At 69.0% G+C, this 26,017-nt stretch overlaps 1 protein-coding gene across 3 annotated transcripts; it reads left to right on the top strand.

The window, feature by feature from the left end:
• Nucleotides 1-25,800, top strand: CEP170B (centrosomal protein 170B). Of its 3 annotated transcripts, none has more exons than XM_072840152.1 (19): nucleotides 1-81; nucleotides 2,736-2,867; nucleotides 10,107-10,196; nucleotides 11,790-11,868; nucleotides 12,582-12,640; nucleotides 13,673-13,811; nucleotides 14,527-14,631; nucleotides 14,778-15,260; nucleotides 15,552-16,276; nucleotides 16,356-16,526; nucleotides 16,995-17,085; nucleotides 17,264-18,964; nucleotides 20,107-20,350; nucleotides 22,301-22,460; nucleotides 22,759-22,902; nucleotides 23,039-23,127; nucleotides 23,482-23,575; nucleotides 23,678-23,729; nucleotides 23,859-25,800. In XM_072840152.1, exons 2-19 carry the CDS (start codon nucleotides 2,763-2,765, stop codon nucleotides 24,092-24,094), a joined length of 4,767 nt encoding a protein of 1,588 aa, XP_072696253.1. In that variant the 5' UTR covers nucleotides 1-81; nucleotides 2,736-2,762; the 3' UTR covers nucleotides 24,095-25,800. The 3 variants fall into 3 exon arrangements, with proteins under 3 accessions (XP_072696253.1, XP_072696255.1, XP_072696254.1); XM_072840154.1 differs by lacking the exon at nucleotides 1-81 and adding an exon at nucleotides 8,387-8,519 and having other exon boundaries at nucleotides 2,730-2,867; XM_072840153.1 differs by lacking the exon at nucleotides 1-81 and having other exon boundaries at nucleotides 20,212-20,350.
• The last annotated feature ends 217 nt before the right edge of the window (nucleotides 25,801-26,017 follow it).

A 26,017-nucleotide genomic window follows, 5' to 3' on the forward strand; every position in this document is an offset into this window, starting at 1 on the left:
CCAGCGCTCGGCCGGCGGGCGGGAGGGCCGGGGCCGGGGCCGGGGCCGGGCCGAGCGGGGCCGCGCCGGGCCGAGCCGCAGGTAAGAGCGCGCCCCGCGCCCCGCGCCCCGAGCCCCGAGCCCCGCGCCCCGCGCCCGCCGGGGCCTCCTGCGCCCGCACCTGCGCCTGCGGGGCCGCGCGGGGGGCGGGCGGGGCGCGTGCCCTCGGGGCCGGACAAAGGCGTGGGCCGCGGCGCACCTGGCGGGGGGGGGGTCCCCGCCGGCGGGAGGGGCCGGGGCGCGGGTTCGCGGCCCGCGGGGGGCGCAGGCCGGGCGCCGGCGGATCCAGAGGGCGCCCCCGCCCCGCGGTCCCCCCCGCGGCCTCCCGTCGCCGTGTCGCCGCCGCCCCTGCCTCCTGGCGCGGCCCGGCCCGGCCTCCGTGGCGGTGCCCCCGCCGCCCGCCGCCCGCCGCCCGGCCCCGGCCCCATCCCGCTCCCCCCTCCCTCGGGCCGGGGCGCGGGGGCAGCTTGGGGTGTTGCCGCTCCCCCTCGCAGCGCCGGCCGCAGGCGGTGTGGGAACAGCCCAGCTCGCGGCCGAGCGGGTCGGGAAGGGCTGCTGGTGGCGGCGGGCCCGGCCCTGGCAGCGCCGCAGAGCCGGCTCGGGCCTGGGCCTCCCCAGGCTGTAAGGCGGCGCCCTCCGCCGGGTGGGGTCGCGGCCCGTGGGGGTGGCAGGTGATGGAGGAGGGGCGTGGGGGCTGGGAAGTGCGGTGATGGGGCAGGAGCTGGGCCCAGGCTTCCCCTCCCCCCACCGCGGGAGGAGGGGCCTTAGAGGAGGTTGGGGCTGCGGAGGCCTCCGGAGCCCTGGGGGGGGCAGGTCCCCACCCCCTCGGCCTCCAGGGCCCAGCGCTCCGGGTGGACTCTGAGGCCGCGCCTGGGCTCCGGGGAGGGGGTTCCGGCCGCCCTGTCCTGGGGCGCTGGGGCGGGGCTTTCCTGGTGTTCCCACCTGCTCCCCCAGGTGCCCTGTGGGTGTGCTGAGGGATACGCGGGCACTTGGACCGTCATGGACCGTGGTCCTGGTGGTGGCCTCGCTCACTGCCGCCCGGGAGGGGGCTGAGGCTGGGCCTCTGGGGTGGGAACCGCAGGGGCGGGGGATCCCCCCACTGCTCCCGCTGTCACTTCTCTCCCTCATCGTCTGACCTCCCTCTGTGCTCTGTCCTCGGAGTCCCATTGTGACCCCAGGACCTCCCCGGCTGGCCACCGCACCCACCCACGCCCTTGCGCCATGTGCTCTGCCCAGTGCTCCGTGCCCGGCATCTTTGAAGTTGTTCATGACTTATAGGCGAGGCGGCCACGTTTTCATTTTGTGCTGAGCCTCCCAGAGATGAGGCAGGTCCTGGAACTACCCTTTGGCTCCAGCACACGCCCAGGACTCCCCGAGCCTTGTGACCCCCGCATCTGCACCGGTTACTTCCTCTGCTTGCAGCGCAGTCCCCAGATGTTGACAAGCCCGCTTCCATCCATCTGCTTCCTCTCCCGCTCCTGCTCCTGGTGGGCATTGCTCAGATGATGCCTTCCCCAGGAGCCTTCCCAGACACCCCGCCCCGTCCCATCCCCCCACACCCACTGCTTCATTTTTCCTCTGGGACACTCACACCTTCTCAGAGCCTCTCACCTTTGCTGTCTGCCTCCCCAGCTGGCGGGAAGGCAGGTGATGCAGGTCACAGGGGGCTCAGAGCCCAGGGCACCCCTTGGCACACATGCAGTGCTCGGGGTGGGATCTATCCTGTGTGTGTGTTTGTGCAGAGAAGAGTGGCCAGGACGCCTGTGGGCGGTGCTCTGGGTACGCATGGAGGCCCTGTGCACACGTGTGTCCTGTGAGCGTGTGCATATTTGGTGCCCGTGCACCTGTGCTGCTGGAGCCACACAGCTCTGCCCTGGGTGAGCGGGGCGCCTATGTGAGAGCGCGGGCAGGCTGGCTGCCCCAGAGCCTGGTGTCGAGGTGGCGTCGGCCCTTGCTGTCACTCAGATTGCCCCCACCGTGCCTCGCCAGCTACCATGGCACTTGCCTGCCCGTCTTGACCATACCAGCCCTTCCTACCTCTCCTTCACTGATGCCCGCAGGGCCTTGTAGGCCCCGGAGCCTGATGCCTCCGTTACCTGGTGCTGTCCTGGCCTGGGGACCTCTGCGGGATGGCCACGGTAGCAATACAGGGATGTTGGATCTCCTGTAAGCGATCGCTGTATTGACAGCTCAGAGTTCCTGTCTTCAGCTGTCCCCCACCCCCTGGCCCTCCTGCCAGGCCCACCCCAGAGTGTCTGGTGGGGGAAATAGGTCCTCTGATTCAGAGTTTGTGTCCAGGGCGGGGTCAGGCCCTGTACACCTGGCATTGTGGGGACCCTGATGGCCATGGCAAGTCCCACTCGAGAGCTGTTCTTCGTTGGGTCATGAGGAAGTGTGCGGCTCCACACGTGGACAGTGTGGCCCGTGCCTCATGGACTCAACGCCGGGTACCTGGGTTGGGGGGACAGAGCACAAGGGAAGGCCAGGAGAACTTAGCTGGGGAAGGCGTCCACAGGGGCAGGCGCACTCCAGGGAGGGCGGTGGCCTCGTGCGGCTGGGCCCAGTGTCTCCAGTGGCGGCCGCTGTGCTGCCACGGGGGTGCTTGGACGTCAGGGGGCGGATCTGCGCTGGGCCTTTTGCGTCCAGGGGCTGGGACCCAGGAAGGGAAGCCTGCTCTGACGCCTCCTTCCCCTCAGGGCCAGACGGGCCTTGCCAGCGCCAAGATGAGTGTCACCTCCTGGTTCCTGGTGAGCAGCAGCGGCACCCGCCACCGGCTCCCGCGAGAGCTCATCTTCGTGGGGCGTGATGAGTGTGAGCTCATGCTGCAGGTGAGTGTGAGCATCTCTGGGGCAGAGAAGGCAGGGTCGGGCCCAGGGCAGGACAGCGCCCGTCCTCCCTGCTGCAGGAGCCTGCTGAGAGCCCTGGAGGCAGCCGAGTGCTGCGTGCCTCCGCCTGGGCCTCCGCCTCGCCTGGGACCCACGGGGGGCGAGTGCAGGCCTGCGTGTGCGCTCACAGGCCAGTCCCGCCTCCGCGTGTCGGGGCTTTCCTGACAGGAGGTCGTTCAGGCTTCTGTCAGGTTCTCAAGGCATCGGGCACCCACCTTTGGAAGGTGCTGGAAAGTGGACCTATCCGTGGTTTTGTTGTCTGGGGCCCCCCTGGGCCATGGCAGACTGGGGAACCGTGAGGCCCACTCTGGCCGTCAGAGCTGTCCGAGGGGAGGCTGGCGCCCCTTGAGGCACCCAGGTAGAAAAGGGTGGTGGCGCCAGCACCCCGTGCACTTGGCAAGCAGGACCTTTAAGCCCTGGTCTCAGAGTCTGGGTCTGGCTGTTTGGGAACGAGGACGGAGGGGAGGTGGACTGACCCTACAGGGTTCCCCTTAGTTCAGCCGTCCTTTGCGCTGCTCCCCATGGGGGTGGTCCAGCCGGGCCTCCTGCAGCCCTGGCCCCTGCCCCCACGCTCACGCCCCCCATTATGGGACCCCCAGAAGGAGACACGTGTCCTGGGTGCAGGGTGAGGCCTCGCTCAGGCCCTGGTTCCCTGTGCCAGCCGGGCTGCTACTGCCCACTCCTGGGACGCGAGGGGCTCAGGCTGCAGACGGGGGGCTCAGGCCCCCCACACGCAGATGGCAGATGTCGTCTGTCTCCCTCTCCTGAGGGCGAGTCTGTCCCTGTCTGGACCCCCTGGCTTCTCCGCAAAGGTCCTCAGACTTGGTTGACTAGACCGGCCAAGCTCCCGCATCTGTCTGCTTGCTGGGCCGCCTGGTGTCTGCGGCTTGGCACAGCCTGTCCCCTTATTTCTCTTCCCGCTGTTGGACGCTGGAGAGGCCGCGTCAGGGACTGTCCGGGGACGGGCAGGTGTCTCTGTGAAGCCTGAGGTGTATCTCTGAGGCCTGTTGGGCACCCACCTCCTCGGCCACCGCTCAGGTTTGCCGGTGTTGGGAAGCAGTGGCCTGAGGACAGGGGAACAGCAGGCAGGTGGCGCCAGTCAGGCTTCTTCACGGCGTCAAAACGTCCCTCTTCCTCTTCCGTTGTCGCCTGGCATGAAGTAGTCTTGATTTAAAGACCGTTTACAAATACGAAGAGCAGGTGCAGGCTGCGGGGTGCACCCCTGGCACCCCGAGCCCCCAGAGCACGCGGTCCACACGGAGCAGGTGCAGGCTGCGGGGTGCACCCCTGGCCCCCCGAGCCCCCAGAGCACACGGTCCACACGGAGCAGCTGCAGACTGCGGGGTGCACCCCCCTGGCCCCCTGAGCCCCCGGAACACGCAGTCCACACAGAGCAGCTGCAGGCTGAGGGGTGCACCCCTGTCCCCCGAGGCCCCAGAGTAGCAGTCTACACAGCAGGTGCAGGCTGCGGGTTGTACCCCAGGCCCCCCGAGCGGCCCAGGTGAGGCCTGGATGTGGCCAGCTGCTCCCTCATGGTGTCGTGTAACATGACCCCTGTTCTCTGTCATTGGAAGCAGACCCGAAAGTGTGCTGGGTCCCTGACCCCTGGCAAGGTGCTGTGGCTGTGAGGCATGTTGATGCCTTCTCCGGTCTCCCTAGGGTGGCCAGGAGGACCTCTTGGAGGCGGCACTTGACAGGGGCCTGCAGATCCTGGAAGGCTGTGGGTGCCCGGGGCCCAGCGTGCGTGGTCTTCCCGCCCTGTCCTGCCCTTCCTGCTCTGTCCCGCCGCACCAGGCCCTCACTCTGTTTGCCGCCCTTCGCAGGTGCCGGTGGAGAGGCCTCTGGCTCGGGAGGCAGGGGTCAGGGCGCTCAGAGCGAGTTTGGGTCCAGTTCCTGGTTCTGGTTCGTCAGTGGTGGAGCCTTGAGCGGGGCAGGAGCAGCAGGGGCTTCTCAGCCCTTTATGCGGGGCAGCCCTTGGCTCGGCTGCACCCGTGTTCCTGCCCTGGCTGTCCTCCAGCAGTTGGGGAAACTGAGGCCCCAGGAGATCGTGTGGGTGTAGAGTGAGCACCAGGATGCTGTCCAGCCCCTGCAGCCTCCCGCTCTGCCTGGGCCCTGAGCGTACTGGGCGGTCCCCCCCTGTGTCTCCTGGAGGTTCCGTCACACCCTTGCCTTAGATTCCACATCTGCTCAGGTGGCTCACACGGTGTCCTCGCCTGTCCTGTCCCCAGCCTCCAGCTCCCTGTGCCCAAGCTCTGTGCTACCGAGCAAAACCCATCAGCCCCCGTCCTCTGCAGCAGGGTCCCCGCCAGTGGTCCAGGGACGAGGCCTGACTTTCCCTCTCCCTTACCTGTGCTTGGGCATCCCCTGGTGGCGCTGCTGCCACACCCTGGGTCAGGGACACACACCAGTGGATCCCGGCCTCGTCCTACAGCTGCCTCATCGCAGCCCCTCTGCCGGGCGCCCTCCCCTGCGCGTCCTCACCAGCCCGCTCCTCCTCACCCCCTCCCTGCCTCGTGCTCCCGGAGGGCCCGGGCCTCCCCTCTGCGGGGTCCGTGCTTCATACCCGTGTTGTCACTCAGCAGTTGTGATGGAGCACCCACTGTCCTGCCACCGGGAGGGCCACGCAGAGACCCTGCCCCTGGGGTCACCATGCCAGGGGTGGGGCCGGCCACACACATGTGAGCAGGGACCTGATGATTCCTCGGGGGAGAAGGTGAAGGAGGTGGCGCTGGGAACGGGATGGGGGACGAGGGGCCGACTGGACGCTCAGGAGGACAAGGGGCCCAGGGGGCCCGCAGGGGTGAGGCTGGGGAGCAGAGGCCTGTCCAGGGGGCCCGTGCCGCGAATTAGGCAAGAGGGGCTGTGGCTTGGACCTCAGGGGGCAGAGGGAGTGTGGGGGGCATCCTGGAGGCAGAGCCGGCCAGCCTGGCCCCATGCCCCCCAGGCTCTCCAGCAGCCACCGTGTCCCGTGCAGTGCCAGCCTGGCCCCGAGCTGGTGCCCTGCCGGGGTGCTAGACGCCGCACATGTGCGTGGGTGCAGGCCCAGGTCTGCCGGGTGCAGAGCCGAGGCCACCTGCCATGGGTCTTGCCCTGGGGTGGGGGGGTGCTCCGGGGCACGGCGGGTGCCTGTGCATGTGTGTGTGCGCCCACGTGCCATTGTGTGCTTGTGCACAGATGCCTGCCCTGCGACTGCCCAGTTCGCCCCGTAGGAGTGTGTGGCAGCCGGGCTCCGTCTGGAGACCCCCACCCCGAGAGGGCAGGCGGGGAGCCCCCTGGGCGCTTGCAGCCCCGCCAGGGCGATGTCGGGGTGCGCTGGCAGGAGGCTGTGCCCAGAGCCCCGGCTTCTGGCCGCTGCCGGGATCAGGCTGTTCCAGGCAGGGCCCTTTTTCCACACAGGGTCACATAAAGTTTGGAAACATGTCTTTATTCTTTTTAAAGTGAGTATAATTAGACCTTTTCCCAAAAATCTATGTTGGGAGCTTCTCAGGGCCCTTTTATTAGCCTGTTTCACAATATTTCCCATCACGCGTGGCACAGCTGCTTTCTGCATCTGTATCCTGTTTTTTTGTTTTTTTTTTTTAAAGATTTTATTTATTTATTCACGAGAGACAGAGAGAGAGGCAGAGACCCAGGCAGAGGGGGAAGCAGGTTTCCCACAGGAGCCCGATGTGGGACTCGATCCCAGGAGCCGGGATCACGCCCTGGGCTGAGGCAGAGGCTCACCCGCTGAACCACGGGGCGTCCCCTGGTTTGTGTCCTGTTAAGTCTCTGATCCAGGACAAGGGGCTGCTCTGCCTTCTGTGCTGGGCTGCCCGGCCTCCGAGGTGTGGATCTGGGGCCGGCTGCTGGCTCGGGGCCCGGCGCTGGGAGGGTGGCTTCTGGAGCTGGGGCCCCTCTCTGCCTGTTCCCCACCGGGCCTGGTGCTACCTGCAGCCTGGGAGGGGGGCTTTGCAGGAGATGTGCCTGGTGCTGGAGCCCCAGTCATGGGTGGAGGGTAGGTCTGGGGACTAGATGGGGCAGCCCAGGCTCTGGGTGCAAATGGTGGGGGGCACTGCAGGGTCCAAGGAGCCAGAAGGCAGGGCGGGTGGGAAGGTGGGCACAGGCAGGGTGGCAGTCCTGGGCAAAGGACCCAGGTCCAAGAATGGGCATGGCCTCTCCAGAGCCCACAGGGCGGTCTGGCCAGAGGGCAGGGCAGGGCAGGGCAGGGAGGAGGTTTGGAGAGGCCTCTGGGACCTGTGGCTCATGGACGAGGCCAGCCTTTCCTCCCGGGCTGGCCGGGGGCCTCAGAAGTTTCTGCAGAAGAACGATGGGCTGGACCAAGGGCTGGGAGGATGGGAGAAAGGGGGCCGCAGGGGGTGATAGGTTGCAGAGGAGGGCCGGTGGGTGCCCGGGGCAAGGGGCTGTGTGGGAGCAGCCGGACGCCCGGCTACTGGCATTCCTAGGGGAAGGCTGCAGGGCCAGGGGGGCGGGGAGGGGGGTCTGGTTTGGCCCGGCCAGGCTTGAGCTGCCCAGAAGGTGCTGGGGTGTGTCCAGGGGCTGGAGGTCTGAGGCTCGGGGAGAGAAGGGAGTTGTTCAGGCTGGGAGGTCAGCCCGGAGGCCCCTGGAGGGGGTTCCTCCTTGGCAGAGGTGGCGTCCGAGCCTGAGGGATGGCGCGCCCTCCTGCTGCCCGCCCGGTCCGCCTTGGGCCAGCCTGTGTCACCCCGCGTGCTGGTGTGGAGCTGGCAAGAGCCCCGTGGCCACCCCTTCCCAGGCCTGCAGCACCCCCGAGCGCTGATACCTGGCGGCAAGGAGGCCAGGGCCCGCCCTCAGACAGGGCTGAGGTGGGCAGCTGGGCTGTTCTCGAGAAAGGGTGCAGAACCCCAGACCCCTCACCAGTTCTCTCAGCTGCCGGGCTGTACTGTAGGAGTCGCGGTCGCTGACTCACAGGGCGCCCAGAGGGGTGGTTCACTGGCTTGGGGGGAGACGAGCCCGAGCGCTCAGGCTCCCCCACGTGGCTGCTGGTTCTTGCCAACCCCACTGCAGCCAGGAGACCGAGGCCCAGGTAAGGGATGCCGGGGGCCCCCTGCACCCGCACCCCCGCCTGTGCCAGGTGGCGGGCCTGCCGTACAGGGTCACCCTTTGGGGGTAGGTGAGCACTGGGCGGAGCCACACCCGGCACAGGCAGGGGAGTCTGATGGAGGAGGGGGTGCCTGGCATCCAGGGAAGAGGCTGTGGCCGGAGTGGCCAGGAGCTGTCTGACCGTGAGCGCCAACTTTGGGTGAGGAGTTCGGGATGGGGGCAGAGGTGAGGTCTGGGGGGAGAAGCAGTAGGTCTCACGGTTGGACACGGGTCAGATACCCACTGCTGTGGGAGCAGATGAGTTGGCACCAGGACCCCCACCAGGCTATCCTGGGGGCTTCGTAGGGCAGATGCTTGCAGCGGGCTGTGCTGCTGACCCGTGCTTCCCTGGCTCCCTTGGGCAGCACTGGGGCACATGGCCCAGGGGTGGCCTCTGTGTCAGGGAGGCTCCGGCTGGCCCCACTGACCGCTCTACCCACTGGATCGCCCCTGCACCTCTGCTTCCTTCCAGAGGACTGAAGGTCCACGCAGGATGAGGTATGGGTCCTGCGTCCCATTCCCTCCTCGTGCCACCCCCCCCCCAGCTCCCCCACTGCGGCAGCATCCCCGTGGGCCCAGCTGGCCACCTGGGGAGTGCAGGCAGGGCTGGAGCATGTTGCCTACTGCTTGGGCTGAGGGCCACAGCCCCTACAAGCCCTGCCCGCTGCGGGCTGCCCTCCAGGGCACCTGGCACGTCGGCCAAGCTGAGTGACCCGGGACAGGGCAGGGCTAGGCCACAGCCTGTGCTCACCCCCACCGCAACCTTGCTGTGCCCTAGGGGTGTCTAGGCCTTGGGAGGGTGCTGGGGCCTCCCCTGGAAACCAGGGAGCAAGTGGGCTGTGTGGAGGGCTGGCCGCCTCGGGGAGGGAGGGTCTGGGCACACAGCTGTGAGCTGAGAGCCCTGGTGGTATGGTGACGCAGGGACTCAGGTGTTGGGCCACCCTCTCGCGGGTTAGGGGCCATCCTGTCCCTCGCCGTGGAGAGCTGGTGTGCAGCCCTGTCCCCATGCATGTGACCTGGAGGTAGGTCTGGGTGTCCTGTGGAGGCCCCGTCTGGCAGGACCACAGGGTCCCGTACTGTCATCCTGGCAGGTCTGGACATCTCCTAGGTTGGCCATTTCTGCTGGCCTCTCCAGGGCCTGGTCCCCAGGCCTGTGTCTCCTTAGGTGGCGGAAGAGGGATGCAGGGGCCACCCAGGGATGCCCAGGGCCTCCAGCAGAGTGGATGTGGGGTGGGCAGTGGTGCTGTGCTCTGTGCCAAGACCGCGGGCCTCGTGGCTGCGCTGGCCATGCCTGAGCAAACAACGTGACCCCATGAGCCCGTCCCTGTCTCTGCACCGCGAGCCTGGCAGTGGAGAGGTGTGGTGGGGACTTGCGTGTGCTCTTCTGACTGAGGGGGCGGGGTGCGTCCTGGGAGCTGTCATGGGAGGTCTGGTGGCCAGGGAAAGTTGGAAGTGCTCAGCTCTTATGTGTGCGCGCTTGCACGTGTGCACGCGCGCTTGCACGTGGGCGGCAGGGTGTGCTTAGGACATGTGTGAGCCCTGTGCATGCAGGCACATAGCTGTAGGGTCTGAGACCCATCCTGCATGTGTGTGACCATCGCTTGGAGAGGCTGTGCCCCTGAGGGGCTGCCCAGGAGTGGGGGGGCCTCTCCCTGAGCCCCCAGCCTCTCCAGCCCCCCTGTGGTCTCTGCCTGCCCTCACCCGCCCTTGGGAGTGAGCAGCATGTCCCAGATGAGCAGAGGTTCTCAGCCCTGCCCCGGCTGACCCAGGGATCTGGCCCACGGGTGCCACAGAGGGCTGCACAGAAGAGGAGGGGCTTGGGTGGCAGTGGGGCGGGAGCACCTGCCCTTGGCATCTCAGCAAGTCCCTGTGGCCTGTTCCAGCGGCTGAGACAGCTGGCGCAGTCAAGCCTGGGTGGGCTGTCCGGGTGTCGGGGCGCGGGCCGGGTGCTGCGGGCTCCCAGGCCCCGTGGCCAGTGTCGGCATTGCCGGGCGGTGGAGGAGGCGGCTCCCGTGGGGCGTTCCCCCGCCTCCTGGGCCTCACCTCGCCAGGAAGGCCAGCTGACGGCCGTCTGTGTGTCCCCAGTCCCGCAGCGTGGACAAGCAGCATGCCGTCATCAACTACGACCAGGACAGGGACGAGCACTGGGTGAAGGACCTGGGAAGCCTGAACGGGGTGAGTGCGAGAGGTGCTGGTGCTGCCCCCGCCCCCTGTGCCGGCCCCGCCCCTCTCGGGACCTGCCCCTTGCTGGCCCCGCCCCCTCCGCCTCTCTTCCCTGTGCCGGCCCCGCCCCTCTTCAGGGCCCCGCCCCTTGCTGGCTCCACCCCTCTCCTGGACCCGCCCCCTTACTGGCCCCGCCCCCTCCGCAGCTCCCTTCCCTGTGCCGGCCCCGCCCCTTACTGGCCCCGCCCCTCGCTGGCCCCGCCCCCTCCACAGTCTCCATTCCCTGTGCGGCCCCGCCCCCAGGACCCGCCCCTCTTTGGCTCCGCCCCTCCAGGACCCGCCCCCTTGCTGGCCCCGCCCCCTCCACCACATCTCCATTCCCTTGCTGGCCCCGCCCCTCTCACGACCTTTCTGCCTCCCTCCCTCTCCTGCGGGCCCCGCCCTCCCTTCGTGGTGTCCCCCGTTCAGAACACCCTGTCCCCCATAGTAGCCCCGCCTGTGTTCCTCACCCCAGCTTCTTCCCCACCCTGCCCCTCACATCATGACCTACTCCTCCGCCTTGGCCCCCCCCCTCCTCGTGACCTCCTCCCTGTGCTGGCCTCCCCTCTCCGCCCCCCTGCAGCTCTGCCCACCTGCTCTGGTCCTTTCCCCTTGGGGACCGCATCCCTCTGCTCTGTCCCCACCTGGCCTCCTCCCGGATCTTGTGCTCAGGTGGGGGGAAGCCACCTTCAGGTGCAGTGGCTCCATGGCCTCCTTGGGAGGGCTTCCCGCAGGGCAGGGTTGTTCTGGGGGAAGGGCCCTAGGGTGTGCAGGGGAGGCGGGCCTCCTGCGGACTGGGATACCCCGTCCTGGGGGATGCGGGACCCCTGAGCAGGGAGGGGTCCAGTGTGGCGGTGCTCGGGTCTGCCCGCTGCCCTGTCCCGCCCAGCTCGGGCCGCCAGCCGTCTCCATCCCGAGCTCGCCTCCACTCGGGGCCCCCGGGCGGCGTCTGCCCCCCCCCAGCCCCTCCTCTGTGGGCCCTCCTGTCAGATACAGTAGCCCGACCTGAGTGGGGCTGCGGGGGCAGTGAGCGTCCGTGTTGCCCATCCCTGCACACCACGGCCCTGGCCCGGGACACCGCCCTGTGCACCCACCTCCTGCTCGGCTCCCGGGACCCTCCTCTGTCCCGTCCCCAGTCCTCCACGCTTCTGGTTTCTTCCACTAAACTCTGGCACAGTGGCCCTGCCTGAGCCACATCTGTCTTCCCGCTGTCACCTGGGCTGCCGCAGAGGCCTCAGGCATGTTGGGCGCTCACACATCTGGCCACAGCGTGGTGTCAGTGGCCAGTTAGAGCCCCTGGTGCAGGGAAGAGGATCTCTGGGGAGCAGGCATCACCTAGCCCAGCCAGCCCTGCCGCGGGGCCACTGCCACCCCAGGGTCCCGGGGTGCTGGGTGAGTCCAGTCCTTCAGCGGCCGCCTGTCCTGTGGTCCCTTCGGGGTGTGACGCTGGGTGCACGTGCATCAGAGAGACAGTGCCTGGCCCAGAGCAGCTTGGAGGGAGGGGGACCCCAGAGCCGTTGCCCTGCCCGTTGCTGGCCTGGCCCTCTCACCCGTCTCCCCCCGCAGACGTTCGTGAATGATGTGCGCATCCCGGACCAGAAGTACATCACGCTGAAGCTCCATGACGTCATCCGATTCGGCTACGATATCCTTTCCTGGCAGTGGTGGGGGCCTCAGTGGGCGCAGCAGGGGCCCGCCGGTGTGCGAGGGTAGTGGGCATGACCCCAGGCGGGGCTCCAGCCCCTTCCCCCGACAGAAGCCCCCCATCACAGGCACCTGCTTCCTGCCTCCTGGTCTGAGCTCACACAGGACTTCAGGAAAAGTGAGCCCTCCCTGGGACCCAGGGTCCCCGGTGACCTGGGGGCTGCCCGGATGTGGCATTCTGTGCTTCCGCCCCGAGGAGCATGCTTCCCCTGGGGCCCCACACGCATGGCGGGAGCGTGTCCTCTTCTCTGCCTGCCTCGGCTGCCACTCGTGGGCCCAGACACCATCTGAAGCCCCCCCCCAACGCCTAGAACCTGGGGAGGCCAGGGCTGAGGGGTGGTTTGGGATGGGAGCTGGGGCCCCACCTGGCTTCGGGCACATCCCCTGCCTGCCCTGCCCTGTTCTGCCCTTGCGGTGAGGGGCTAAAGGACACAGTCATGCGCGTGTGTGCTGCTTGTCCGAGCAGGTGCAGTGTGGACACACGCTAGGTGCACAGGTGGGTGTGGGGGGCAGCGCGGTCCCCCCAGGCCTCCCCTCTCCGTCGGACTCGATCAGGAGCTGTCTGGTCTCTCCCTGCGGAGAAGGCCCGCCCCACGTGACCCCATGCCCCCGTCCAAGCTCTTCTGCTCCTGGTTCGCCTTAACTCGCTGTCACATTCCAACATGTACGTACTGGAGCGTGTGCAGCACCGGGTCCCCGAGGAGGCGCTCAGGGTCAGTGCCCGCACTCAGCCCAGGGCCCCGCGGCCCCGCACCCCGCCGCCCCGCCCCCGCCCGGCGCTCCCATATCTCTTGGCTGCCTCGGCCTGGCTGTGGTGCCATGAGTCAGCCTGGCCCGGCCTGTCCTGCAGGATGGCCCGGTCTAGCAGGTGGGGGAGATAGTCGCTCCCCGCCCTCCCGGCCGTCGCGGCTGGCGGGCGTGGAGAGGAGACTGCGGTACCTGGCTGGGGGCGGGGAGGCTATCACAGGTGGTAGCCGGGAACCGGCAGGAGGGGAAGCCTCTGGGGACAGCCCTGGGGGGACTCCTGGGTGATGAGTGCCTTCGGGTACTCCCCGTTGGGGCTTGAGGGACCTGGGTCGGGGGCCATGGTGGGAGGACTCCGCTCTGGCTCGTTTGGTGGGAGTCATGGAGCATCGACCTGGGGCCACTGCCCAGAGCTTTGCCCAGGAACCCTGCGTGGAACCCTGCGTGGGGGAGACTAGCCTTGGCCCCGAGCTGTGGGCAGCACGGGCAGTGTGGGCGGCCTGCCCAGAGTCACAGGGCCAGTGTGACCCTGGCCCTGACAGCTGCAGAGCTCAGCCAGGTGGGGCCGCTGCACGCACACGCCCTCACAGGTGTGCACACACAGGCACACACACAGAGCTACACGGTGTGCCCACATAGACCACTGCTGCCCGCCTCTCGTGGCCCCTGAGCCGCTGACCCCATGGCCTGGGGCCTGTCCCCACCCCTCTGTGTCTCCTGAGTGGGGGTTATGAACCACTTCCGATAGCTGCTGCCCACTCCAGGCTCCTTCCTGGAAGCTTTGTGTTCCTGAGGACCTCCCCCCCCCCCCTGCCCCCCGCCCAGGCTGGGGCAAGGACCCCTGGCTTTGAGCCTCAGGATGTCACCTCCACGGGAGTCATGAAGGAGACCTCCTGGCGTGAGGGGCAGTGCAGGCCGTCTCTGGACCAAGAGGGAGGCGGGCTGCCCTGGGTGTCCTCCTGGAGTGGGCCCTGCCCTCACCCCTGCCTCACTGCCCACAGCACGAGAAGTATACCAGCCAGCTGCAGGTGAGCATCAAGGGCCCGGCACCCAGGAAGGGCGAAGCGCTGCCCCAGCACCCCCCGTACTGCGAGTCCTTGGGTCCCAGGCCAGAGAGGGGGGACCGGAGGCCAGGAACAGGTAGGGCAGCATGGCATAGGGCCTGGGAGGGAGGTGCACACGGGCCTGCCCCCCACGGGCCTCCCCGTGACCTGCCTCATCTGGGTCACGCTCCCCTCCCAGCACAGCCCCTCCACCCGCCAGCCTCCTGGGCTCATGGCATCCCGGCGGGCACAGCACAAAGCTGCCCTCGGGTGAGCTCAGGCACCCATGCACCCACACCTCTGCACCCCAAGACACACCCACCTGTGCACACAGCACCCCTGAGACCCGTGTGGTCTGGTCAGCCTGCGGGGGGCCCAGCCTTCAGGGTCGGCCCTCTGTGACTTGAGTCGTTTACAGACCCTGGAGAGAGACCCGCCCTGGCTGTGGACTCTGCTGTCCTGTCCTTCTGGCAGGCAGGCTCTGGGGGCAGAGGGCTCAGGCAGGGCTGGGGGGTTGCCTGCCTCAGGATGGGGCAGCTGAGGACTGTCTGCCCCAGGTGAGCCTCCTCCACAGGGAGGCCTGGGCGGGGCTGGGGACAGCGAGGGTCACAGACTCACAGCGGTCGCTCACCACAGATGTGGAAACGGGCCTCAGGGTGATGACGCTGGAGCACTGGGGCAGGGGGCCTGGGCTGAGATGGGAGGTGAAGCCAGGGCCTCTCCAGGACCCAGGGCTTGCCCAGCCCCGGGTCTCCCCTCCTGGTCTGCGTTGGGGCCACAGCGACCCAGGGTCAAACGCTCTCCTTGTGCAGAGGCAGCGGCCTACCGCACCCCCCTGTACGGGCAGCCCTCCTGGTGGGGAGAAGATGATGGTGGCACCCCGCCCGAGGAGCGGCGCCAGGAGGAGCCCTACGCAGGTGGGTCCCAGAGGTCGCTAGAGCTCCTGAAGGCGGCCTGGCCTGGAAATGCCCGCTGGGGGAGACCGAGCGGACAGTCCTGGCGGGGCAGGTGGGCGGGCGTTGCCACCCTGGGGCCCCCAAGGACATGTTCCTCCCTCCCCCAGAGCGGCCCAAGGAGCTGGCGCAGCAGGACGGGGAGCTCCCCGGGACGATGCCTGGCTTCCGGGCCTCGGTGGAGCCTCAGAGCTACGCATTCAGGCGGGAGCCCAGTTACTTTGAGATCCCCACGAAGGAGGCCCCGCCGCCGCCGCCACGGCCCCCCGAGGTGCCGGCGCAGGAGGCACCCACCAAGGAAGGGGAGCCGGGCGGGGCGGCCCCCGTAGTGCAGAGCCACGCCTCCTTCACCATCGAGTTTGACGACTGCAGCCCCGGCAAGGTGAAGATCAAGGACCACGTGACCAAGTTCTCCCTGCGCCAGAGGAGGCCGCCGGGCAAGGAGGCCGCACCTGCGGAGGCCGTGTCCGCGGAGACCAAGGTGGCCGACTGGCTGGTGCAGAATGACCCGAGCCTGCTGTGCCGGGCCGGCCCCGGCGACGACCGTCACAGCACCAAGAGCGACCTGCCGGTCCACACCCGCACCCTCAAGGGTGAGTGCTGGGCTGGCGGGCCCAGCGTGGGGCTCCGGACCTGCCGCGGGGCGTCCCCACTGGCCTCAGTGCTTGCCCGCTGGCGGTTCCTTGCTGAAGACCTGCCTCCGCGAGGGGGCAGTCCCTCGTGTTCCCCTCGCTCATCTTGGCCACGCGTGGTGGCTTCCGTGAGATGGGCGCTGTGTCCCCAGCCACACGTGACAGCTTGGGCATGGGGTGAAGAGCCCCCCACCCCTCAGATCGCTGCATCCTTTCTCTTGGCCTGACGAGTTGCGGTTCCCCCACCCCCAGGCCACAAGCATGAGGACGGCACCCAGAGCGACTCGGAGGACCCCGCGGCCAAGGCGGCGGCGGCGGTGGTGGCCGGGGTCCCTGCGGAGGGCAGCGGGGCGCAGGTGCGGCTGCAGAGGCAAATGAAGCGAGATCCCCAGGAGCTGCTGCACAACCAGCAGGCCTTTGTCATCGAGTTCTTTGACCAGGACACGCCGCGCAAGAAGCGCTCCCAGTCCTTCACGCACACCCCTCCCGGGGACCCCAAGGCCGACAAGCGCCGAGGCCCCGGGCCAGCCGACAAAGACCGCTCGGGCGTCCCTGCCCCGGCGCGGGGCACAGGCGGCAGCTCGGGGCCACAGCGGGCCAGCTCGCTCAAGCGGGAGAGGACAGAGGAGCGGCTGGGGGGGCCCTCGCCCACGCCCCGGGGCTCCGCGCGGCCCTTCGGCAGTGTGGGACGCCGCTCCCGTCTGGCCCAGGACTTCATGGCGCAGTGCCTGCGGGAGGGCTCCCCGGCCGCCCGGCCCGGCCCTGACAAGGCACCCCCAGCATCACCGGCCCCCGAGACACCCCGTGGGGCCAGCCCCGTGGCCCCGGCGACCCTGCCACCACCCCCCGCCGACCCCCAGCTGACCAAGGCGCGCAAACAGGACGAGGACGACAGCCTGAGTGATGCAGGGACCTACACCATCGAGACAGAGGTGCAGGACCCGGAGGTGGAGGAGGCCCGCCAGATGATCGACCAGGTCAGCACGGCAGGGCGGTGGGGGCCGGGCCGGGGGTGGGCCGGCACTGACCCGGGGGCCTGGCCATCCCTCCTGGCAGGTCTTTGGGGTACTCGAGTCTCCTGAGCTCTCCAGGGTGTCCTCTGCCACCTTCCGTCCCGTCATCAGAGGGGACAGAGACGAGGCCGGCGACGGGGTAGCCCAGCGAATGGCCCTACTGCAGGAGTTTGCCTCCCGGTCAGCGGGCATGGCACCCCAAGGGGAGCTCCAGGTACCTGGGTCGCACGCTGCCTGGGGAGGGGCGGGGGCTCCTGCATCGGGGCCTGTGTGAGCTCGGAGGTCTTGCCTGTGTTGGATTCCAGGCCCCAGGGGAGGCTGGGTCCAACCTCCTGGGTAGTGTGCCCTGGCAGGTGGGCTGGGGCCCCCGTGTGGAGGGCTCAAGGGCGGGCCCGGAGGCCCCAAGTCAGGCTGGGCCCCTGGGTGTGTCCCGTGTACCCACAGGCAAGGCTGCGCTGAGTCACAGCGGCTGGCCTGTGAGCCCCTGAACCGGGCTCAGGTTAGGTAGTTGTGTTGGGGGCAAACGCAGGAGCGCATCGGGGTTTCCTGGCTGCGTCCGTGGGGGAGTGTGCCACGGGTAGAGATGGCATGGGTAGGGCCAGGTGTCAGGCGAGCTGCTGTGGCTGCCCGGGCACCTCCTGCCTCCCCTGCGGGAGACACACGCTTGCCCTTTGCTCTGCAGGGCCTCACGGTGCCGGGCTCTCCCGGGAGTCAGAAGTGGGTGTCCCGCTGGGCCAGCCTGGCCGACAGCTACTCAGACCCAGGCCTGGCAGGTGAGTGGTTCAGGCTCAGCGGTGGGCTGGGGCTGGGGCTGGGGCTGGGCTCAGGCCTTTTACTGGACCTGCTGGCGCGAGCGTGCCGGCCGAGTCTGGCGGAGGGCCGGGCGTCCCGTAGGCACCCAGGGCCCGCAGCCAGCGACCGCTCCCTACCAGGCTGCCCTTGTCTTTGCAGAGGAGAGCCCTGGGCGCAGAGCCGGGGAGCTCGAGGGGACCCTGCCTGTGCGCCAGCGACGGCTGCTCCCACAGCTGCCCAGCGACCGCGCAGACAGCCCTGGGGGCCCCGAGGCCACCAGGAGGAGCGGCCCCGGGCCACCAGAGCCAGGCAGTGAGCAGGCCGGCTGCTTCTTGGGCCAGGAGGACTTGGAGCCTGACAGCCTCAGCGATGCCAGCGGGTCGGACGGTGGGCGGGGCTCCGAGCGGGGTGGCGGCCCGCAAGAGGAGAGACGCCGGAGCCCCCAGGAGGGACTGGCATGGACAAAGGGCCGGCGCTCGCCGAGGGCCCCTGGAGAGCCAGCCCCCACCTCTTTCTTCATTGGGGACCAGAACGGGGAGACGGCCTTCCCCAGGAAACCTCTGGCTCCAGGGGAGGTGGAGGGCCCGGGGCGGGTGGCCCAGGCCAGCCCCCCGGCGAGGGACAGCCTCTCCGTCGGCACCAGCGGGAGGATGGTGATCCAGCTGCGGACAGGGCGGTCCCCGGAGCCCGAGAGCCCCGCCCCGGCCTTGGTCCGGCAGGACAGCTTCAGCAAGGAGCCGGCTGGCGGCCCCCCAGCGCACGGCCAGCTGCCGCACATCTCCAGCCACCCCCTCCTGCAGGACCTGGCTGCCGCCCGGGCCTCGCGCATGGACCTGCACCCCCAGGACACCCACCTGATCCTGAAGGAGACAGAGACGGCCCTGGCCGCCCTGGAGGCCCGGCTGCTGTCCAGATCCGCGGAGGAGGCAGAGGGCCCCACGGGCAGTGCCCCCAGGCCGCCGGAGGACTCGCTGTCCGGGGACTCTGACGTGGACACGGCCAGCACTGTCAGTCTGCTCAGCGGGAAGAACGGGCCCAGCCCAACCAGCCCGCAGCCCGCGGGACCGCAGAGGGACAAGCCGCCGTCCCCGCAGGCAGCACAGGACCCGGGGGGTGTCGCCTTGAACAGCGCCCGTGAGCGGCTCTCGGACAAGCAGCGGCGCCCGCTGGGCCCGAGCGACGTGGGCCGCGTGGAGCCGGGGAGGCGCCTGGCCGTGCGGCGTGGCCCCGGGCCCCGGGGCTCCTCGGACTGGCCTGACGACGATCGGGGCTGTGGCCTGGCGCCCCCGCCTGGCGCCGACGCGGTCACCTCTGACCACGAGGCCCCCGGGGCCGCTGGGGCGGGGAGGCCAGGCCCTCGGCGGAAACCCGCCGCCCCGCCGCCGCCGCCAGCTGCCCGGGAGGAGCAGAGCCGCGGCCCCGCCGGCTCCCAGAAGGCCCAGCAGGTGCTGACCCGCTCCAACAGCCTGTCCACCCCGCGGCCCACGCGGGCCTCCCGGCTGAGACGGGCCCGGCTGGGGGAGGCCTCGGACACGGAGGCTGCCGACGGGGAGCGGGGGCCCCCCGCCACCCCGGAGCCGGCGGGGCGGCCCGCCCCCGAGCAGGCCAAGAAGCTGTCGCGCCTGGACATCCTGGCCATGCCCCGGAAGCGGGCCGGCTCCTTCACAGGGCCCAGCGACTCCGAGGCGGCCCCCGCGCGGGCTGGCTTCTCCGGCCGCAGCGTCGAGTTGTACTGCTCGGGCCGCAAGCCCGTCATGGCCGAGGCTCGGGCCGCCGCCAAGAAGGCCGCCAGCGCCACCGCGGTCCCCCGCCAGCCCTTTAGCAGGGCGCGCCCGGGCAGTGCCCGATACTCGTCACCCAGTGAGTGCCGGGAGCAGGCGGGTGGCCCCGGGCCCAGGCAGCCGGGGCGGAGGGTGCGCAGCTTGCCCCGTTCCCGTAGGCGGGCCCGTCTCCACGGACGCACACACCAACCGTGTGCATGTGTGACCACCCTCGGGGAGCCAGGATGGAGGGCTCCGCGGCTGCGCGCCAGGCCTCGGGCTTGGGGTGCTCTGCCCTCGGCTGCCCTGCCAGGGCGTGCGGGATGCCGTGGCGGGGGAGGGCTGTGTCCACCCCCCACACCCCCCAGGCAGAGGCCCCGTGCAGCCTGTGGCCTGTGCACGTGCGTGGCCAGCAGGGACAGTGCTGTGGCCGCGGGTGCTTCGCTGCTGCCCCGGGGGGCTGCGTGTGTGTGCGTGTGTGTGCGTGTGTGCATGTCTGCTCGTGTGCTCAGCCAGGCCGGTCGTCCGAGTGAGCTGAACATAGGCTCTGCTGGCCCAGCTCCTCAGGGCTCCTGAGGCTGCCGGGGTGGGGCTCCCCCTGCCTCCTGGGTCCACTAGGGGCGCCGAGTGCTGAGGGGCAGGGTCCGCTGCAGGCAGGGATGGGCGGGGACGGTGGTGGCAGGCCGAGGACCCCTGCTGGTGGGAGCCCGCTGCCCCTCCACTGCTTTTTTGGCTGCGTGTGTTTGCTGCCACCGCGGGGCCCCAGAGCAGGGTGGGTGAGGAGCCAGGTCCGAGGGGCAGGCGGGCAAGGGAGGGGGCTGCGGGGGCCGAGCTCAGTCACCCTCGGGTCCCACCCAGGCCTGGGGCCAGTCCACGTGGGGAGGGCTGCCCTGATTTGGGGCATCTCTGGGTGTAACGCTGCCCTGCCACCACGCCTGCCACCTCCCATCTGATGGGTACAGACCGTCCCCGTGGCCTCTGCCCATAGGCCGACCAGCCCCAGGCCCATGGAAATGCCAGGCTGCCCCCGCCCCCCGCCTCTGGGCCACTGGTGGCCTCCAGGCCCTGGAGCTCTGCAGCTGCTGGCGCTTCAGCTAAAGGGCCTCTGGGCATGGGTGGGGGGCCGGCGGCAGCGTGGCTTTGCGCAGCGTTGGGCCCTTGCCTGGGACCCCGGGGCTGCCACGGGGTGCTGAGCTGCCACTCTGTTCTGTTCTTGCTTCTGGAACCGATTCGCGCTCCCAGGCGCGCGCCGCCGGCAGCAGGGCTCGGATTGCACGTCCACGTCCGAGGAGGAGTACGGCTCCCACCACGGCTCCCCCAAACACACACGCTCCCATGCCTCTACAGCCACGCAGACCCCGCGGGCTGGCGGCTCTGGCCGCGCGCGACCCCGGGCGCCCGGCCTCCGGGACACGGATGACGAGGAGGAAGACCCTGACCCCTACGGCTTTATCGTGCAGACGGCGGAGATCGCCGAGATCGCCAGGTGAGCGGCGCAAGCGGAGCCGCTGAGCGGGCCGCGCCTCCCTTAGGGCCAGAGCGCCCCTTGGGCCGGGACTGGGCTGGAGGCTCTGTCCGCCTGAGCTCTGCTTGTCGGGGGGTGGGTGCGGTTATTGGGGGCTTGGATCCTGGGTGGGCGGATGGGTCCCAGGAGGGCGGATGAGTACTGGGTGTGTGGATGGATCCGGGAGGGCGGATGGATACTGGGTATGTGGATGGATCCGGGTGGGCAGATGGGTCCTGGGAGGGCAGATGGATACTGGGTGCGTGGATGGGTCCCGGGTGCATGGATGGATCCCGGGTGGGCGGATGGGTACCAGGTGTGTGGATGGATCCTGGGTGCGTAGATGGATCCTGGGTGGGTGGATGGGTACTGGGTGCGTGGATGGATCCCGGGTGTGTGGATGGATCCTGGGTGGGTGGATGGGTCCCAGGTAAGCAGTTGGGTCCTGGGAGGGCAGATGGGTACCAGGTGCGTAGATGGATCCTGGGTGGGCGGATGGGTCCCTGATGCGTGGATGGATATCAGGTGGGCGGGCAGGTGGGTGGAGGCAGATCTCAGAAGAATGCCGGACCTCTGGTATGAGGAAGAACTGTATTATTTTTGTTAAAGATCATGTTTCTCGTGTGGTCGTTCCCTGGGTCAGCTCCAGGGCAGGAGCTGGGAGGCTGGTGCAGAGGCGGTGGGACTAGAGGGCAGTGCTTGGCTGAGCAATGGTCAGTGCCACGGTGGTTGGGCTCTGCGGGGCTCGTGCAGGGGCAGGAGGAGTCCGGGGCTTTAGGGTGAACGGCGGGTGTTTGGTGCTGAGGCTGCTGAGCTTCTAGAAAGAGGTGACCAGAGGCAGGTGGTTCCTGGGCGAATGGCCCGTGGGGATGCAGGCACAGAGAGGACACAGGCCACGGTGGCTCAAGGTTGAGCGGGGAGGGCCTGCGGGGCATGAGGGGGGCCAGGGATGGCGGCTCCCAGGACACGGAGGGAGGGCAGCGGCTGACGATGGGGCGGACTGCCGAGGTGGGCTCCTCAGAGGTGAGGGGCGTGCAGAGGAGGGGGGGTGGGCGGCCCCTGTGGGCCTCGGGGTCTCTGCTTCCCGAGTGGGCAAGCTTGGGCATCCTGCCCGGCTGGGGGCTGGCACTAAGGCAGGGGTGCACGCCCATGTGGCATCACTGTGACTTTAGGGATGTCCTGTGTTTTTCAGTGTAGGGAGAGTGGGTGCAGTTGGGGGACCCCCATCTCGAGGGGTCTAGGTCAGCCATGCTGGGGGTAGGTGGCGGTTGGAACGGTTTTCTCCAGCCGTGCTCGGCATTTCTGGGAGGGACTGAGCATGGTGGCCGTGCCAGGCAGGGGTGCAGGTGCCATTCGGAGTGGATGGGCCCTCAGGGCCGGTTGGGAGGCGCCCTGGGCAGTGCTGGGACGATGGAGGCTGGAGGTCGGGGCCTTGTGGGCCTCGGAGGCCCCGTTGCTGGGGCAACTGCAGGCATCCATGTGCCAAGGAAGCTTCCAGGTGGAGCTCGTAACCCCTGTCGAGTGAAGGAGGTGGTGGTGCACAGTGACAGGGGACTCCTGTACCCCAGCCTGGGCCGAGGGCTCAGGTGACACAGGACAGGCTGGTTGTGGGACCTCTGTGCCTGCCCGCCCTTCCTGCCTGGCCCCAGCCCCACCCCTGCCACACTTCCTGGGACCTCCCTTCGGGGCCCTGTGAGGTCTGGCATTGCCAGTGGCCGGGTGGGCGCAGTTGGGGTCAGGCTGGAGGCTGCACACCCCCGACCCCTAACCCTCACCCAGCACCTGCCTCTGGGGCAGGACGCCTGCCTGCACCTGCGAGGGGAGGTCGGCCCGGGGAGGGATCCATCAGGCCGCTGCTTCCCGACCTCCCCAACACGGGCGCTCGGCCCAGGGGGACCCGACAGGACCTGCCTTCTTTCCTGCGGGCTGCAGGCTGAGCCAGACACTGGTGAAGGACGTGGCCATCCTCGCCCGGGAGATCCACGACGTGGCTGGGGACGGTGACTCGCTGGGCTCACCGGGGCCCGCCCGCAGCCCCTCTCTCAGCAACGTGCCCAGCACACCTGCTTCGACCATCTCTGCCCGTGAGGAGGTGAGCCCGGCCGCCACCCTGCTGAGGTCTGGCCCACCCCCGGCCTTCAGGCAGCTCCTTGCACAGGCAGTCTCAGCCAGGGGTACTCGCCGAGGCCGTGTGTCCTGTGCTCGGCTCCCCACACGGCCACCCCGGAGCACAGGATCCAGGACCCCCTGTGTTTGGGGGTAGGGGCATCCCGGGGCCCGAGTCTGCTCAGTCCCCCTACTGTCACGGCAGGGGAGGGACATGGTCTGCCCCTGTGGGTGGATGCCCCCTGCCCCCAGGAGGGCTGACACCACCCTGCCCCTGTCTACAGCTGGTACAACGCATCCCCGAGGCCAGCCTCAACTTCCAGAAGGTGCCACCCGGCTCCCTGAGCTCTCGAGACGTGGACCAGAACATGAACGACCGCTGTGAGGACCCCCTCGCCAGCAAGATGCGGCCCCGGAGCCGCGAGGAGGCAGGTCACCCCACCTACCCTGCAGAAAGCTGGCCTGGCTGCGCGCACAGGGCCCTCTAGGCTGGGTGTTGGGGTGCACCAGGGAGCAGGGCCTTCCGGGGGTCCCGGGTGCCACGCTAACGCCTGGTCCTTGCAGGTGATCTTTGACAACCTGATGCTGAACCCAGTGTCCCAGCTGTCTCACGCCATCCGGGAGAACACGGAGCACCTGGCCGAGAAGATGAAGTGCGTGGGGCCCCCGGGCTCTGAAGGGCGGTGGGAGCTGCCCCACCAGCCTCCCCTCAGACGCAGACGCTAACATGCGCCCAAAGCCAGGACCTCCCGGGGGGTGCTCATGCGCACGCGCGCACCTGGGCCTGGCAGCCGGCACCCCCTGCGCCCACCCCAGAGCCCCCGGGACGACCCCAGTACTCCCCACGTCAGGCCCAGAGATGGAGACTCTGCTTCTGGCCAGCCCACTCCTGCCCTGGGCCTCTGTTCCCCCGTGGGCACGGACGGGGAGGGGTGGGGGCAGCGGGCTGGGTGCGCTTGTGTAGGTTCCAACCTCCCTGTCCTGTTTGCTCCCCCCCTCGGTGGCAGGATCCTCTTTCAGAACACAGGGCGAGCCTGGGAGGAGCTAGAAGCCAGAATCAACTCGGAGAACGAGGTGCCCATCCTGAAGACGTCCAACAAGGTGAGGGCCGCCCCCGCCGCCGCCAAACAGCCTCCTGGCTGCAGGGAGTGGGGGGTCCCCGTGGCGGTCCTGCTCCATGCACCCCCTCCCACCCACTTCCAGGAGATCAGCTCCATCCTGAAAGAACTGAGACGCGTGCAGAAGCAGCTGGAAGGTGGGTATGGTCCAGATGTGCGGGCGAGGCCGCCGGTGCTGCTCGCCGTGGCGCCCGCAGAGGGAGGCCGGGTGGGTGTGGGAGGCAGGGCAGGACCCACCGGCCGGCCTGACCCTGCACCCCCCGCAGTCATCAACGCCATCGTGGACCCCAGCGGGAACCTGGACCTGCTGACCGGGAACCGCGGCTCCGGAGGCTCGGCCCAGCTTGGGAAGGGCCGGCCGGCTGCCCAGAGTCCATCCTCGCCCCCCTTGGCCCTGCCTCTGAGGAGCTTCCCGCAGCGGGGCACCTGCGGGTCCCCTGGCCTCCCGGACCCCGCCTTCCTCCCCGACTTCCTCCCCGACGCAGAGAGGTTCCTGATCTAGGCGCGGGCCGGGGCGGCCTCCCCGTGGCCCCGGGTCTGGCGCCTCCAGCCTCTCTGCCGGCCGCTGCGGCCCCTCCCGGCTGCGGACGGGTCGCCACAGAGACCCCCCACATGCCAGGACCCCGTGGGCAGGGCCTCCGTGCCCAGACTCCCTCCCTCGCTCCCGGCCAGCACCCCAGCGGGATGGCCCAGCCCCTGGGCTGCCCCTGCTGGCCTTCCGGCCCAGCTCCTGTCGTGGCCACTGCCGAGGGCTGGCGTCACAGGTGTGTACCCCGCGTCCTCTCCACTGCTGTTATTCCTGTCTGTAGCTTTTAAGGAAAGGCTGGTCTGTGCCACGGCAGCAGCCCCCGGGCCTGGAAGGCCCTCCTCCCGCCTCTCGCGCTGGGGTGCGTGCTCACCTGTCCCTCCCTGGGGGCTGGCCCGGGCCAGGCAGGGGAAGAGGGGCTGGGCCAGGGGTGGGGGGCGTCATTCAGTGCCAAACACGGAGCCGGGAGGGGCCCGTGAAGCCCCAGGACTCGAGGGCTCGGTGCGCCTGGCCAGGGCCCTCCAGCGGCCTCTGCCGCCTGGGCCCGGGCTGTGGCCCGTGGAGACGTTTGGGGCCGGAACCCCAGTACTTCAAGCCTTTGGTGCCAATGCAATTGCCAAACCTGCTGAGTGTGCAGGCTGCTGCCACACCGCTGTGCACACGGGCGCACACATGCCAGACACACGCGCCCACGCCCAGGCACACGTCCACACCGTGGGGCAGGTCTTCCCAACGAGGGCTGCGGGGCATCTGCACTTGGCTTCCTGCGGCTTTAGGCTGGGGGGGGGGGCAGCGAGCACTGGACCGCAGGGGCTGGAAACCAGGCTTCCGGCAGCTCCCTGGGCTGCACCCCTCCCCCAGCCCCCGTACCCCCTGACGCTGTGGGCATTACGTGGGTGCCTGCAGCCAGCTCTGAGCCCTGCAGGCTGCTGTGCTCCTGGTCCCGTGGGGGGTGGAGGGCAGGGAGAGGCCCCCAGGGACAGTTCTGCCTTCTCAGGGTTCTTTAAGCTGGGAACATGCCGGGTGGGCAGGGCGCGCCTCCCCGGGGCAAGAGGAGGCTGCTTCTGGAGCCTCTAAGCCAAAGAGCCCGTGGGCTGGGGCAGGTGGGGGCGGGGCTGGCCCACCCCGGCCGTTCCGGGGGGTCACTCCGCACCGTGCCCGGCGCCTGTGTGAGTGGCGATTGCGGGATGGGGCCCGGGGGCCAGTGGGTGTGAGTCCGGGCCGCCACGGGTGATGCGTGTGTCCGTGTTTACATTTAGCTGACTTGGAGTTGCGTGCATGGGTCCTGTCCCCCCCACCGCCCCCGTGATGTTTACGTATGTGTGTGAGTGGGGACGGGGTTCCTGCCAGGACCCCGCCCCCCGGGCCTGCTGTGTCCACACGGAGGAGGCCTCCTGCATGCCCCGCACAGTCCCCTCCAGCCTGTCCCCTGGAGACCAACAGTGGCCATTCTCATCCACACGCACCCTCAGTGATCGCTGTACACTTTTTTTTATTCACAAATTCCCGTTCCTCCCCCTCCAGCCTTTGACTTGGGATCGGTAACTTATTTGTCTGGCTTCTTGGAGGTACTTCTGTATGTTTGTCCTCAGGCGGTCTTACGGATGTCTTTCAGAAAATGGTTATTTTATATGAGTTGTCATGGAATTTGTTCTAATAAATCATTCTATCACATGGCGAGACCCCGGCGCCTGTTGCCTCGGCCTCTTTTCTCCACCCGAGGTGTCCGAGTGGGGGCGCCTGGCCCTGTGCTCTGGGTCGCCGCCGCCTGGAACACCCGATTTGACCCGAGGCCAGGGATGCTGCAGTGCGGAGACGCTGCCGCCAGGGAGCAGCGTAGGCGAGAAAGAAAACCCGGAAATTTCAGGTGTTTCCTCCTCAGAAAGGAGTTATTTAAAA

This window comes from Canis lupus, chromosome 9, assembly GCF_048164855.1.
Source record: "Canis lupus baileyi chromosome 9, mCanLup2.hap1, whole genome shotgun sequence".
In the NCBI taxonomy this organism is placed as follows: domain Eukaryota; kingdom Metazoa; phylum Chordata; class Mammalia; order Carnivora; family Canidae; genus Canis; species Canis lupus.